The sequence below is a fragment of the Delphinus delphis genome, chromosome 8 (genome assembly GCF_949987515.2).
Source record: "Delphinus delphis chromosome 8, mDelDel1.2, whole genome shotgun sequence".
Classification (NCBI taxonomy): domain Eukaryota; kingdom Metazoa; phylum Chordata; class Mammalia; order Artiodactyla; family Delphinidae; genus Delphinus; species Delphinus delphis.
In genome coordinates, this window is record NC_082690.1 from 108,232,045 (window position 1) to 108,245,317 (window position 13,273).

At 47.1% G+C, this 13,273-nt stretch overlaps 1 protein-coding gene and 1 non-coding gene across 6 annotated transcripts in view; both read left to right on the forward strand.

The window, feature by feature from the left end:
• The window catches only part of NAP1L4 (nucleosome assembly protein 1 like 4), a 63,591-nt gene that overhangs the window by 34,512 nt on the left and 15,806 nt on the right, over nt 1-13,273 (forward strand). For all 5 annotated transcript variants that reach the window (XM_060019487.1, XM_060019486.1, XM_060019488.1 and 2 more), the window contains 3 exons: nt 4,789-4,875; nt 6,303-6,434; nt 10,109-10,180. In XM_060019487.1, coding sequence (XP_059875470.1) covers nt 4,789-4,875; nt 6,303-6,434; nt 10,109-10,180 — 291 coding nt within the window. The remainder of the gene's footprint in view (nt 1-4,788; nt 4,876-6,302; nt 6,435-10,108; nt 10,181-13,273) is intronic.
• On the forward strand, nt 10,831-10,957 carry LOC132430381 (small nucleolar RNA SNORA54). Its single transcript, XR_009520476.1, has one exon. It is a non-coding gene; the product is annotated as a small nucleolar RNA SNORA54 (small nucleolar RNA).

Consider the following 13,273-nt stretch of genomic DNA (forward strand, 5'->3'; position numbering starts at 1 on the left):
TATTTTCTATTTCATCCTGGTACAGTCTTGGAAGGTTGTGCTTTTCTAAGAACGTTTCCATTTCTTCCACGTTGTCCATTTTATTGGCATAGAGTTGCTTGTAGTAATCTCTCATGATCCTTTGTATTTCTGCAGTGTCAGTTGTTACTTCTCCTTTTACATTTCTAATTCTATTGATTTAAGTCTTCTCCCTTTTTTTCTTGATGAGTCTGGCTAATGGTTTTACAAGTTTGTTTATCTTCTCAGAGAACCAGCTTTTAGTTTTATTGATCTTTGCTATGGTTTCCTTCATTTCTTTTTCATTTATTTCTGATCTGATCTTTATGATTTCTTTCCTTCTGCTAATTTTGGGGGGTTTTTTGTTCTTTGTCTAATTGCTTTAGGTGTAAGGTTTGGCTCTTTATTTGAGATGTTTGTTGTTTCTTTTTTTTTTTTTTTTTTTTTGTGGTACGCGGGCCTCTCACTGTTGTGGCCTCTCCCGTTGCGGAGCACAGGCTCCGGACGCGCAGGCTCAGCGGCCACGGCTCACGGGCCCAGCCGCTCCGCGGCATGTGGGATCTTCCCGGGCCGGGGCACAAACCTGTGTCCCCTGCATCAGCAGGCGGACTCTCAACCACTGTGCCACCAGGGAAGCCCTGTTTCTTGTTTCTTGAGGTAGGATTTTATTGCTATAAACTTCCCTCTTAGAACTGCTTTTGCTGCATCCCATAGGTTTTGGGTCGTCGTGTTTTCATTGTCATTTGTTGCTAGTTATTGTTTTATTCCCTCTTTGATTTCTTCAGTGATCTCTTGGTTATTTAGTAGCGTATTGTTTAGCCTCCATGTATTTTGGTTTTTTTTACATATTTTTCCCTGTAATTGATAACTAGTCTCATAGCATTGTGGTTGGAAAAGATACGTGATATAATTTCAGTTTTCTTAAATTTACCAAGGCTTGATTTGTGACCCAAGATATGATCTATCCTGGAGAATGTTCCATGAGCACTTGAGATGAAAGTGTATTCTGTTGTTTTTGGATGGAATGTCCTATAAATATCAAGTCCATCTTGTTTAATGTATCATTTAAAGCTTGTGTTTCCTTATTTATTTTCATTTTGGATGATCTTCTGTCCATTGGTGAAAGTGAGGTGTTAAAGTCCCCTGCTATGATTGTGTTACTGTCGATTTCCCCTTTATGGCTGTTAGCATTTGCCTTATGTATTGAGGTGCTCCTGTGTTGGGTGCATAAGTATTTACAGTTGTTATATCTTCTTGGATTGATCCCTTGATCATTATGTAGTGTTCTTCTTTGTCTCTTGTAATAGTCTTTATTTTAAAGTCTATTTTGTCTGATACGAGAATTGCTACTCCTGCTTTCTTTTGATTTCCATTTGCATGGAATATCTTTTTCCATCCCCTCAGTTTCAGTCTGTATGTGTCCCTAGGTCTGAAGTGGGTCTCTTGTAGACAGCATGTATACAGGTCTTGTTTTCATACCCATTCAACCAGTCTGTGTCTTTTGGTTGGAGCATTTAATCCATTTACATTTAAGGTAGATATCAATATGTATGTTCCTATTACCATTTTCTTAATTGTTTTGGGTTTGTTATTGTAGGTCTTTTCCTTCTCTTGTGTTCATGCCTAGAGAAGTTCTTTTAGCATTTGTTGTAAAGCTGGTTTGGTGGTGCTGAATTCTCTTCGCTTTTGCTTGTCTGTAAAGGTTTTAATTTCTCTGTCAAATCTGAATGAGATCCTTGCCGGGAAGAGTAATCTTGGTTGTAGGTTTTCCTCTTTCATCACTTTAAATATGTCCTGCCACTCCCTTCTGGCTTGCAGAGTTTCTGCTGAAAGATCAGCTATTAACCTTATGGGGATTCCCTTGTATGTTATTTGTTGTTCTTCCCTTGCTGCTTTTAATATTTTTTCTTTGTATTTAATTTCTGATAGTTTGATTAATATGTGTCTTGGCGTGTTTCTCCTTGGGTTTATCCTGTATGGGACTCTGCACTTCCTGGACTTGATTGACTATTTCCTTCCCCATATTAGGGAAGTTTTCAACTATAATCTCTCCAAATATTTTCTCAGTCTCGTTCTTCTTCTCTTCTTCTTCTGGGACCCCTATAATTCGAATGTTGATGCGTTTAATGTTGTCCCAGAGGTCTCTGAGACTGTCCTCAATTCTTTTCATTCTTTTTTCTTTGTTCTGCTCTGCAGTAGTTATTTCCACTATTTTATCTTCCAGGTCACTTATCCGTTCTTCTGCCTCAGTTATTCTGCTATTGATTCCTTCTAGAGAATTTTTAATTTCATTTATTGTGTTGTTCATCAGTGTTTGTTTGCTCTTTAGTTCTTCTAGTTCCTTGTTAAACATTTTTTGTATTTTCCCCATTCTATTTCCAAGATTTTGGATCATTTTTACTATCATTACTCTGAATTTTTTTTCAGGTAGACTGGCTATTTCCTCGTCATTTGTTTGGTCTGGTGGGTTTTTACCTTCTTCATCTGCTGTGTATTCCTCTGTCTTCTCATTTTGCTTAACTTACTCTGTTTGGGGTCTTCTTTTCGCAGGCTGCAGGTTCGTAGTTCATGTTGTTTTTGGTGTCTGCCCCCAGTGGCTAAGGTTCGTTCAGTGCGTTGTGTAGGCTTCGCGGTGGAGGGGACTGGTGCCTGTCTTCTGCTGGATGAGCCTGGATCTTGTCTTTCTGGTGGGCAGGTCCACGTCTGGTGGTGTGTTTTGCGGTGTGAACTTAGTATGATTTTGGGCAGCCTCTCTGCTGATGGGTGGGGTTGTGTTCCTGTCTGGCTAGTTGTTTGGCATGGGGTGTCCAGCACTGGAGCTTGCTGGTCGTTGAGTGGAGGTGGGCCTTAGCGTTGAGTTGGAGATCTCTGGGAGAGCTTTCGCCGTTTGATATTACGTGAGCCTGTGAGGTCTCTGGTGGACCAGTGTCCTGAACCCTCCTACCTCAGAGGCACAGGTCTGACACCCAGCTGGAGCACCAAGACCCTCACAGCCACACGGCTCAGAAGAAAAGGGAGAAAAAAAGAAAGAAAAAGAAAGAGAGAGATAGAGAGAGAGAGAGAGAGATTTATTAAAATTAAAAATAAATTATTAAAAATAAAAAAATGTTTAAAGTAATTTAAAAAGAAGAAGAAAACAAGAAAGAAGAGAGCAACCAAACCAAAAAACAAATCCATCAATGATAGCATGCGTTAAAATCTATACTTTAAAAAAAAAAAGGACAGACAGAACCCTAGGACGAATGGTAAAAGCAAAGCTCTACAGACAAAATCACACAAAGAAGCACACACACATACACACTAACAAGAGGAGAAAAAGGAAAAAAATATATATATATATCTACATATATTAAAAAAGAAGGAAGACAGCAACCAAATGAATAAACAAATCTACCAATGATAACAAGCTCTAAATACTAAACTAAGATAAACATAAAACCAGAAACAAATTAGATGCAGAAAGCAAACCCCAAGTGTACAGTTGCTCCCAAAGTCCACCCCCTCAATTTTGGGAAGATTTGTTGTCTGTTCAGGTGTTCCACAGATGCAGGTACATCAAGTTGATTGTGGAGCTTTAATCTGCTGCTCCTGAGGCTGCTGGGAGAGATTTCCCTTTCTCTTCTGTGTTCGCACAGCTCCCGGGGTTCAGCTTTGTATCGGCCCCGCCTCTGCATATAGGTCGCCTGAGGGCGTATCGCTCATACAGGACAGGGCTAAAGGAGCAGCTGATTAGGGGGCTCTGGCTCACTCAGGCTGGGGAGAGGGAGGGATACGGAATATGAGGTGACATTACAATAGCCTGAGGCACACCGTGTGTTCTTCCGGGGAAGTTGTCCCTGGATCACAGGACCCTGACAGTGGCGGGCTGCACAGGCTCCCGGGAGGGACGGTGTGGATAGTGACCTGTGCTTGCACACAGGCTTCTTGGTGGCAGCAGCAGCCTTTGCGTCCCATGCCCGTCTCTGGGGTTCGCGCAGATAGCTGCGGCTCGCAGCCGTCTCTGGAGCTCGCTTAGGCAGTGCCCTGAATCCCCTCTCCTCGCGCACCCCGAAACAATGGTTTCTTGCCTCTTAGGCAGGTCCAGACTTTTTCTCGGACTCCCTCCCGGCTAGCTGTGGTGCACTAGCCCCCTGCAGGCTGTGTTCACGCAGCCAACCCCAGTCCTCTCCCTGCGCTCTGACCGGAGCCCCCACCCGTCCGGCGGTGAGCAGGCAAGCCTCTTGGGCTTGTGAGTGCTGGTCGGCACTGATCCTCTGTGCAGGGAATCTCCCCGCTTTGCCCTCCGCACCCCTGTGGCTGCGCTCTCCTCCATGGCTCTGAAGCTTCCCCCCTCCGCCACCCGCAGTCTCCGCCCGCGAAGGGGCTTCCTAGTGTGTGGAAACCTTTCCTCCTTCACGGCTCCCTCCCCGAGGTGCAGGTCCCGTCCCTATTCTTTTGTCTTTGTTTTTCCTTTTTTCTTTTGCCCTACCCAGGTACGTGGGGAGTTTCTTGCCTTTTGGGAAATCTGAGGTCTTCTGCCAGCGTTCAGTAGGTGTTCTGTAGGAGTTGTTCCATATGTAGATGTATTTTTGATGTCTTTGTGGAGAGGAAGGTGATCTCCGCGTCTTACTCCTCTGCCATCTTGAATGTTTCCCCGTATGTTATTCTTTAAGCCCCAAAACTTAGAATCTTAAGCTATAAAAGCATCCAGTTTTCAGTCTTTTTATACACATTATTTACAATTTCACTGTCTTTACTCTCAAGTTTCTGAGTAACTGAGTGTAACGGTAAGAAGATCTCGTTTTTACTTAGAGAAGGGAATTCATCACTGGTGATGCCGAGCCGACAGACGCAGAATCCGAATGGCACAGTGAGAACGAAGAAGAGGACAAATTGGCCGTAAGTTTTTTTTAATGAGCGCCACTTGTGTTCTGTTTCAATGCTGTTAGAAATAAGATGGTTTGGGGTGGTGATCTAGTGGTTAGGATTTTGCACTTTCACTGCTGTGGCCTGGGTTAAATCCCTGGTCTGGGGAACTGATACCCCGTGCAGTGCGGCTGGTGGGGAAAAAAAAGAAATCTGGTGGTTTTCTTTTACAAAGAAAAGAGCTCCTAACAGTAGGTGCGGCTTCAGCCTTAGGATGTTTAGATTTCTTTATGACAGTGAAACTGGACAGCTTGGTTCTGTTAGTTAATGTGGTGAGCCAGACACAGTCCCCTTTTTCAGCCGTCTGTGGCACCTCTGCACAGTGGTACAGTGAGATAAGGCATCAGGGGAGTGGAGATTAAAACATCAGAAAAAGTCTTAGTCGAGAGAAAGCAAAAACCCTCAAGGAGAGCACAGCTGTGTCTGTAGAAGGGCAGATACTAGAGGGTGGGCGGTGGTGGGGAGAGCATACTGGAAACATCTGTGCCATCCTGCTCGGGGACCAGCAGTGACAGTGAAGTAGCCCCAGTGCATCTCACCACTTTACATTGGTAAGTGGTCCTTTTGGTGATGTGCCCTGTCCATCACCTGCTTGCAGCCTTTTTTTTGGTGATGGGTATCATTCCAGTGCCACGGAAAGTCCCAAAACGACAAGGTGGACTTTGTTGGCCTGATTGTACACTTGGGAGTGGCTTTTCTACCCTATGGTATCAACTTCTGGGGTTGTTTTGTTTTTGTTTTTTTAAGTGTATGTTAGTTTTGGTAGCTATACATCTTTCTGATCTTCTAAAGACATGTAGAATCTGGCGTAGTTGAAGCCATGCCTGTGGATCAATATAGTTGTGAATCAGTTCTTCATTGTGCGAGGAAAATCTGCCCCTGTTAACTTAAAAAGCCCCTTGTGATCATGTCCTTCTAAGAATCACATGTCAGGCCTGTGATGTTAGAAAAGACTGCCCTCCTCGTGGCTACATCGCCTTTCTCGTCACCCCCCTGATGTTCGCATGGCGCCTCTGTCCCAACATCTCCGTATCATTGGACGTGCAGCTTGCGGGGCAGTTTCTTGTTGCTGGAGATCCTGGAGTATCCCTCTGGTGGTTATCCCAGGAGGGACAGCGAGCCAGCGCCCCCCAAGTCAGGGGGGCATTGTATCAGCTCTTCAGCTCTTTTCCCCTTGGTCTGGAGTTACATCTGGCTGGAATGCCTTAAATGCTTTGTTCCTCAGAGACGTTGGAAATTGTGATGGGCACAGTGGTCTTGGAGATGCAGTTTCAAAGAGCAAGGGTTTTTGATAGAAGTTTACATGGGATTCTGAAAATATGGTCTGTATTAAGCCATTCAGTTATTTGTAAAGTTGTTGCTTCATGATAAGTATCCAATTTTGCATCTTATTTTTCTAGGGAGACATAAAAAATAAAGCAGTCATAGCGGAAAAAGAAGCAGCAGCAGCAGAAGAGCCAAACCCAAAAGGAATTCCAGAGTTCTGGTTTACCATCTTCAGAAATGTAGATATGCTAAGTGAATTAGTTCAGGTAAGCACACAGGCACATTCCCACTTTAGAGAAGACATTATTTATTTGTGAACTTTCAACCGCATGTCTAGCAGTTGTTGACTGTGGGTGGAAAGGTGCCTTCTGTGACCATAACTCAGGGGAGTCAGGGTCCCCGGGAGGCCTGGCTGCAGCTGGAGCCCCCGTGTGCCCTCGTGTAGCGGCCCTCACAGAAAGGCCTGCCACGCGGAACCTCAGCCGAGCTTAGGGTCGCTTTGTCTCCTGTAAAGTGTCTGTTGTCTCACCCCGGGAAGCTTGTTAACAGATTCCAGACCCTTCTCTACCTCACAGTGATGTGGACAAGCGAGAAGCGTGAGGGCGAGGGGTGAGAGTGGAGGAGTTGATACTGAGCGGTGAAGTGTGCGTGCGTGCGTGTGTGTGTGTACACATGTACCCATGAGCACGTTTACACACAGGCGCACGCTCGCTGGCACGCAGTCTTCTGTTTTGATTGATTTTTGAAATTTGAAATGGACCTATTGTGCCGCCTTGCTAGTTGTACAAGTATTTAACAAGTTGCTAATAATTTCTAATCATTTTCCTTGAAAAAGTCTTTTTTTTTTTTAATGGGAATGGTCAAACTTTCTTTGTCTTGCCTTGTTGAGCTTTCTCTAATGAAATGGTGAACCAATTAAAAGGTAACAAATGTGACTTTCCCTGAGCTCAGTTATGGTAGAAGTTTCCAGAATTCAGAAATAGGTACTGCTCAGAAGTCCACAGAGGGGGCCATCTCTGCATTTGGACTTATTCCAGACGGGTCAGCACAGTGCTTTTATATCAGAGCACGGCCACAGGTGGCGTGCAGCTAGCTCGCTCTACTGCAGTTTGCAGAGGTTTCACAGCTGCAGTCAGAATGGTTCCAGAGAGTTGCTGCGTTGCTATGTCTGCTGCCTGCCTTGTTCAGTGCTTATCTGTAAGCCAGAACTGAAGAAAAGGTGGAGGGGATGCGTTTCTTACTCCCCTTCCAGACGGGGGGAACATTTAAAATACATGACTTAACAATAGCCTGTGTTTTCTTGTCTCATGTGAAAAGGTGCGGTTTAAGAATACTAGACCGTTGGGAATTCCCGGCGGTCCAGTGGTTAGGATTTGGCCCTTTTACTGCCAGGGCCCGGGCTCAGTCCTTGGTTCAGGAACTAAGATCCCATAAGCCGAGTGGCATGGCCAAAAAAAAGAAAAGAAAGAAAGCATACTAGACCAAGAATACTAGAAGACTAGAATGCCATGAGCCAGAAATTTATTGGGAAAATTGAGTAATATATGCTAGAACCAGATTCACCCTGCCTATAGGTTAGTCACTTGGGCAACTTTTAAAACTAAAGAGCAGCATCAGTGCCTCCCCACCCACAGGTCAGCGAGAGTTTGAGGTGTTTGTAGAAGCTCTCATGATTCCGATGTACCCCCAAGGGTTGAAAATCCCCATGCCGGCAGACCAGATGGAGAAGGGTGTGTGTGCCTGTCACTGGGACGTCTCGTGGAAGTGCAGGCTCTGAGTCAGGTCTGGGTGGGGCCTGAGGATCTTGGTTCCTGATGTGTCCCCCAGGTGATGCCCATGCTGCAGGTTGGGGGCACACTGTGAGTGGTGGCAGGAGTGTCACGAGGTAGGCTTTTTGGTGCTGGTTAGGTGACTTGATTGGGAGACCTAGCTCCTGGTGTTGCCTGGCCAGCCAGTTAGTAACCCAGGGATGGCGCTGCTGCTTCATCTGTAGCATTTCTTTGGTTTCAAGTACGGTCAGCTGTACTTGAATGAGGTGTCTCTTCCGTTCTCCCAGCACCTCTGTCTTAGTATCAGTGCTTCAGTATTTATGCCACAGAGTGTCTCGCTGCTTTTTGTCTTACGGTTGTAAAAAGACGTGTCATTTTTTGAGTACTCATGTAGTATGCAGAGAGTGATGAAATCTGGTTTGGGCTGTTTATAACCTGAAGCAAGTAATGGTAGTAGGTTCCATTTTGGTCAGACATTAAATCCCAAAGGTGGGTTTGGCTGTAGGTCCTTGGGTTCCCTGTTGGTGGTGGCCAAGATAGGTCCAAAAGCAGAGTTTTGAAACTTAGGGAGAGCAGCTTTAAGTCAGTCCCTGAGTTGCTTCCACTGTTGGCCCTGAGTTTTGAGCCTGCTAACTTAGGGCTTTGCGTTGTGGTCTGGGCCACAGAAGGTCCTTGGCCCTCAAGGCATGAGGTTGTTGGAGGAGATCAAGAGCATCATGGCCGTCTCCTGGCTATGGGGCGGCGCCCGTGGCGCTGCTAGCGTGACCGCAGTGGGCTTGAAGGTCCCAGTGCCGTGTATTTGGAAAACATGCTGGTGATACGTTCGCCTTGGTGATTCTAGAACTAGGCATACGTGCTCAGCCACCGATACACGTGATCTCGGAGCCAAGTGTTTTCTGGCTCTAGAATTTAGGATTTGACATCTCAGACTGATGTGGCCTTTGAAAACTGCTTTGGACTTAACTTTCTGTCTAGAGACTTGGAAGGTGCCTTTGTTACTGCTTTTTTTGGGGTTTGTTCTATGCAGGCAGACCTCGGAGACATCGTGGGTTTGGCTCCAGACCCCTGCAATAAAGTGAGTGTAGCATTCAAGTGGGTCACATGAATTTTTTGGTTCCCCGGTGCGTCATAAAAGTTAGGTTTACACTATACTGTAATCTACTAAGTGTGCGATAGCATTATGTCTCAAAAATGTACGTACCTTAATTTAAAAATACTTCGTTGCTAAAAAATCCTAACCATTGCCTGACAACGCAGGGTTGTCACAAACCTTCAATTTGCAACAAGAACAACAACAAAAAAACCCCCCAAAACCCCACCAAAATATCTGTGAAGCACAGTAAAGTGAAGTGCATTAAACGAGGTCTGCTTGTGATGTAGAAAGAATTTAAAATTGGGAAGTTGGTAGTTATCAGGCTCAGCGGAACCTCAGGAAATCCTTTCGGTCCAGTCCCCAGACTTCCAGGGTGAAGTGACTGTTTCACAAACAAAGCGCCTCTCGTGAGTGTGTGGTCACTGGGTTTCAGGTCCTGTGATTTTTTTTTTTCTGAGTTTTTCTCAGTTGGCCTTTCTCAAACGACAGGCCCTGGTGAACTTCCGTGTTTGCATAACGATGACTCGTAAAGGCATAGAGCCATCGTTAGAGGCTCTTCCGTAGTGCCTGCCGTTAGGTCTCAGACTTGCTTTGTGAGTGTCCTTGACTGTGTGTGTTGCTGGATTTGGGCTATTTATCACCACGTGCCCTAAGCGGGGGGAACTGGCTGCCAAGGTCAGTAGCTTGTCCAGGTATTTCTTCTGATTCTGTCTCTTAGGAGATGCTGAGGACCAGCAGTCTTAATTGACGGCATTTCCGACCCTGTCTATACTGGCAGCTGGTGGGGCTGTGAAATCAGTCAGGGCTCTTGCCCCTGGCAATGAGCGCGATGCCCTTCTGGCTTGGCATTGGTGGTTACCAGTGCTCCGTGCCAGACAAAGGTGGCACCTCATTGCTGCCACCCTAAGACTGCTAGTGACTGAACAAATTTGGGTGGCTTCCTGGGAGTGACAAGGACAGAATTCCAACAGGGCTAATTATCCAGTGTCTAGGAGTAGGTGCAACAGTGACTCAGTGCGAACATGTGTGTTGTCTGTAAAAGCTCAGCAGAACTTTCTTTTCTTCTCTTCATGGTTAGGAATATGATGAGCCAATCCTGAAGCACCTGCAGGACATCAAAGTGAAATTTTCAGACCCTGGACAGCCTATGGTGAGTACTGATTGTTTGAACTCCTGGCTGGTGTCAGAAAGGGTCAGGCCACTAAGGGTAAAGGGCTTAGAGCCAGAAATCCACACCCGGCCATTCAGTTGCTGGGTGACTGGAGTGCGACGTGTGTTCTCACATTGCATCCCTGGGCCTCACCCGGCAGTGTGCACAGCCGGACAGTAACTCAGTCCACCAGCTGTTCGGGGGCAGGCGCAGGAGTCAGGCACAGGAGGGGACTCCTCCGACGTGGCCTCCACTGTGCCATGCTGTGGCTTCTGGGCTAGTTTGTTTCCTCTGTCAGATGGGGCGATGTCCTCCTTCTCCTAAGCATCCCCCAGGTTTGTGAGGGTGGAATGTATGTAAAACAGGCTGCAAAGGGTGGTTGGTACGTATTCAAATATAAGCAGCACTTTAACAGAAATCCAAGATACTAGTGAAGGAAATGTACTAGGTTTTACCTTCAAGAATCACTGCGGATAGATAAGACTGAAAAAATGTTTCCCTGCTCTTTGATTTGTCTGGAAACACATCTATCCAGAACACTTGCTCTCGTAGGCTGCCTACCAGTTAGTGAGGGGAGTTTGACCTAAGCCAGCCTGTCCTTTTCTGTGAAGCAGCCTTGAGACGGTGATGCCTGAGCTGGGGTCCTCGGGGAGCACTGTTCGTGACCTCCCAGTCTGCCTGTGGCTGGTGGGTTCCATTCCAGTGCCACAGCAATTCCAGCACCACACAACTGACTGCCTGCCTGGTGGCTCTTGGTTTCAGGTTTTGAAGACACAGTGCCTGAGGGCCGTGGGGCTGAGGCCCGGTCTCTTCCCACTTCCCCACCACAGAGCAGTGTGAGCGGGATTCCCTCTACCCTGGCCTGCGGGTGATGCCTGCTGGGGGCAAGGGGTGGGGGCACACACACCTGTATCTGTCCCTTTCCTGGTCTGCTCCACTCTGGAGGTGACATTCACACATCCCTCCGCAGCAGGTGGGGTGTGGACACCAGCCAGAGTGATGCCTGCTCACAGGTTGGGGGTCACTCTGGTAGCTGAGGGAGCCCTTTCTTTCCTACGGCACCCAGGTTATTGCAGCGCCTTCCTCTTGTCAGTTTCTTCCCAGTAATCGCTCCTCACCTGTGCGAGGCTTGGCCACAGCATCCCCTAGAGGCCTCCTGTGGCAGAGTGCTGTAGTTTGCTGTGATGGGTGTGAATTCTCTTTCCCCGTGTGTGTGTGTGTGTGTGTGTGTGTTGCGCACGCGCACACACGCACGCACCTGTTTGATGATTTCCTTGGTCCATTCCCTTTCTTCCTCAGCCCATCTGTCTTATATTTTCCTCGGTCTCTTCTGTGGCCCATAGACAGGCTGGAGCCCTAGCTGTGGTAGACTAAGTCATTGTGAAAGTCATACGTGCTTGCATAAGAAAAGTTAGAAAGTATAGAGAAGTGTACAGAACGCTGTGCACTCTTTTAGAGATAACTGTCAGCAGCTTAGTGAATTTACCCATAGTCTCTGCGCTTTTTAAAATTGTTATGAAACGGGGTCTTCCCTGCCTGCCAGTACAGGGGACACGGGTTCGAGCCCTGGTCCGGGAGGATCCCACATGCCATGGAGCAACTAAGCCCATGCGCCACAACTATTGACCCTGTGCTCTAGAGCCTGCGAGCCACAACTACTGAGCCTGCTCTCTAGGGCCCGCGAGCCACAACTACTGAGCCCCTGTGCCACAACTACTGAGCCTGCACTCTAGGGCCCGCGGGCCACAACTACTGAGCCCGTGTGCCACAACTACTGAGCCTGTGCGCCTAGAACCTATGCTCCTCAACGAGAAGCCACCGCAATGAGAAGCCCGCGCACCACAACCAAGAGCATCCCCCACTCGCCGCAACTAGAGAAAGCCCGCACAGCAACAGAGTCCCAACGCAGCAATCAATCAGTCAATCAACAAATAAATAAAATGTCTAAAGAAAATAAAATGAAACCACTTTACTTCAGAGGGAAACACAGCCAGGGTGTTTGCCCCTCCCCAGGGTCACTCTCCAGGGTCACCATGTTTGTACCTCAGCAAAGTGGAATCCCAGTGTGTGGACAGTGTTGCACTGCTCTCTTCACCTCACGTAGGCCCTACGGGGTGGAAAATAGTTGCTGCATCTGTTGGCTGTAAAAAGGTTCAACAGGGCTTCCGTGGTGGCGCAGTGGTTGAGAGTCCGCCTGCCGATGTGGGGGACGCAGGTTCGTGCCCTGGTCCGGGAAGATCCCACATGCCGCGGAGCGGCTGGGCCCGTGAGCCATGGCCGCTGAGCCTGCGCGTCCGGAGCCTGTGCTCCGCAACGGGAGAGGCCACAGCGGTGAGAGGCCCGCGTACCGCAAAAAAAAAAAGGTTCAACATTCCCCAGAATATGCCACTGCCACCACCACCCCGTTATAAATTGTTGCGTTATGATCAGCTTACTTGTGCCCCAGGCTTCTGTTTAAATTTCTGATGATTTCCTCAGTTTAGGTTCCTTTTAGTGTATAATTACTGGGTCGAAGGAGACAAACCTTTATAAGTCCCAAAGGTGGTTCAATTTACACTCCTGATGATGCTAGTGGTATCTTTTTACACATTTCTTTTTGTAATAATAACATTTCTTGGTTTCTTTCTATGTTGAAATAATTTCAAGCTTAGAGCAGCACTGCAGCAACAGTACAGAGAATCCCCGTATGTCGTTTGCCTGGACATGAGTTGTCTGCTTTGACCACATGGGCAGCATTGCCTGGGGACCGCCTCCTCTCTGCTCAGCACAAGTGTCGGCAAAGACAGTAGCAGCCGTGTTTACTTTGCTGGGCAGAAGAGATGGAATTTTACACTTAATTGCGAGTGTGGCTGGGCATTTGTCATATGTTCATGGCTGACTTGGCTGTAGCGGGGTGTGAGTGAGGTCGCCTCGTCCTTGGGCCCTTTTCTGTTGGACTGTTAGACACTTTCTTTAAATCATCCCCAGTTGTGTTTGACTCATTCTTGACTAAACAGAGGCCTAGGGAAAGAAGGAAAAGTAGGAAAATATGAAGAAAGGAAGTAGCACCCTTGGTTTGGAGAAATGGCAGGAGAAGGAAATGGGGAGAGAGAG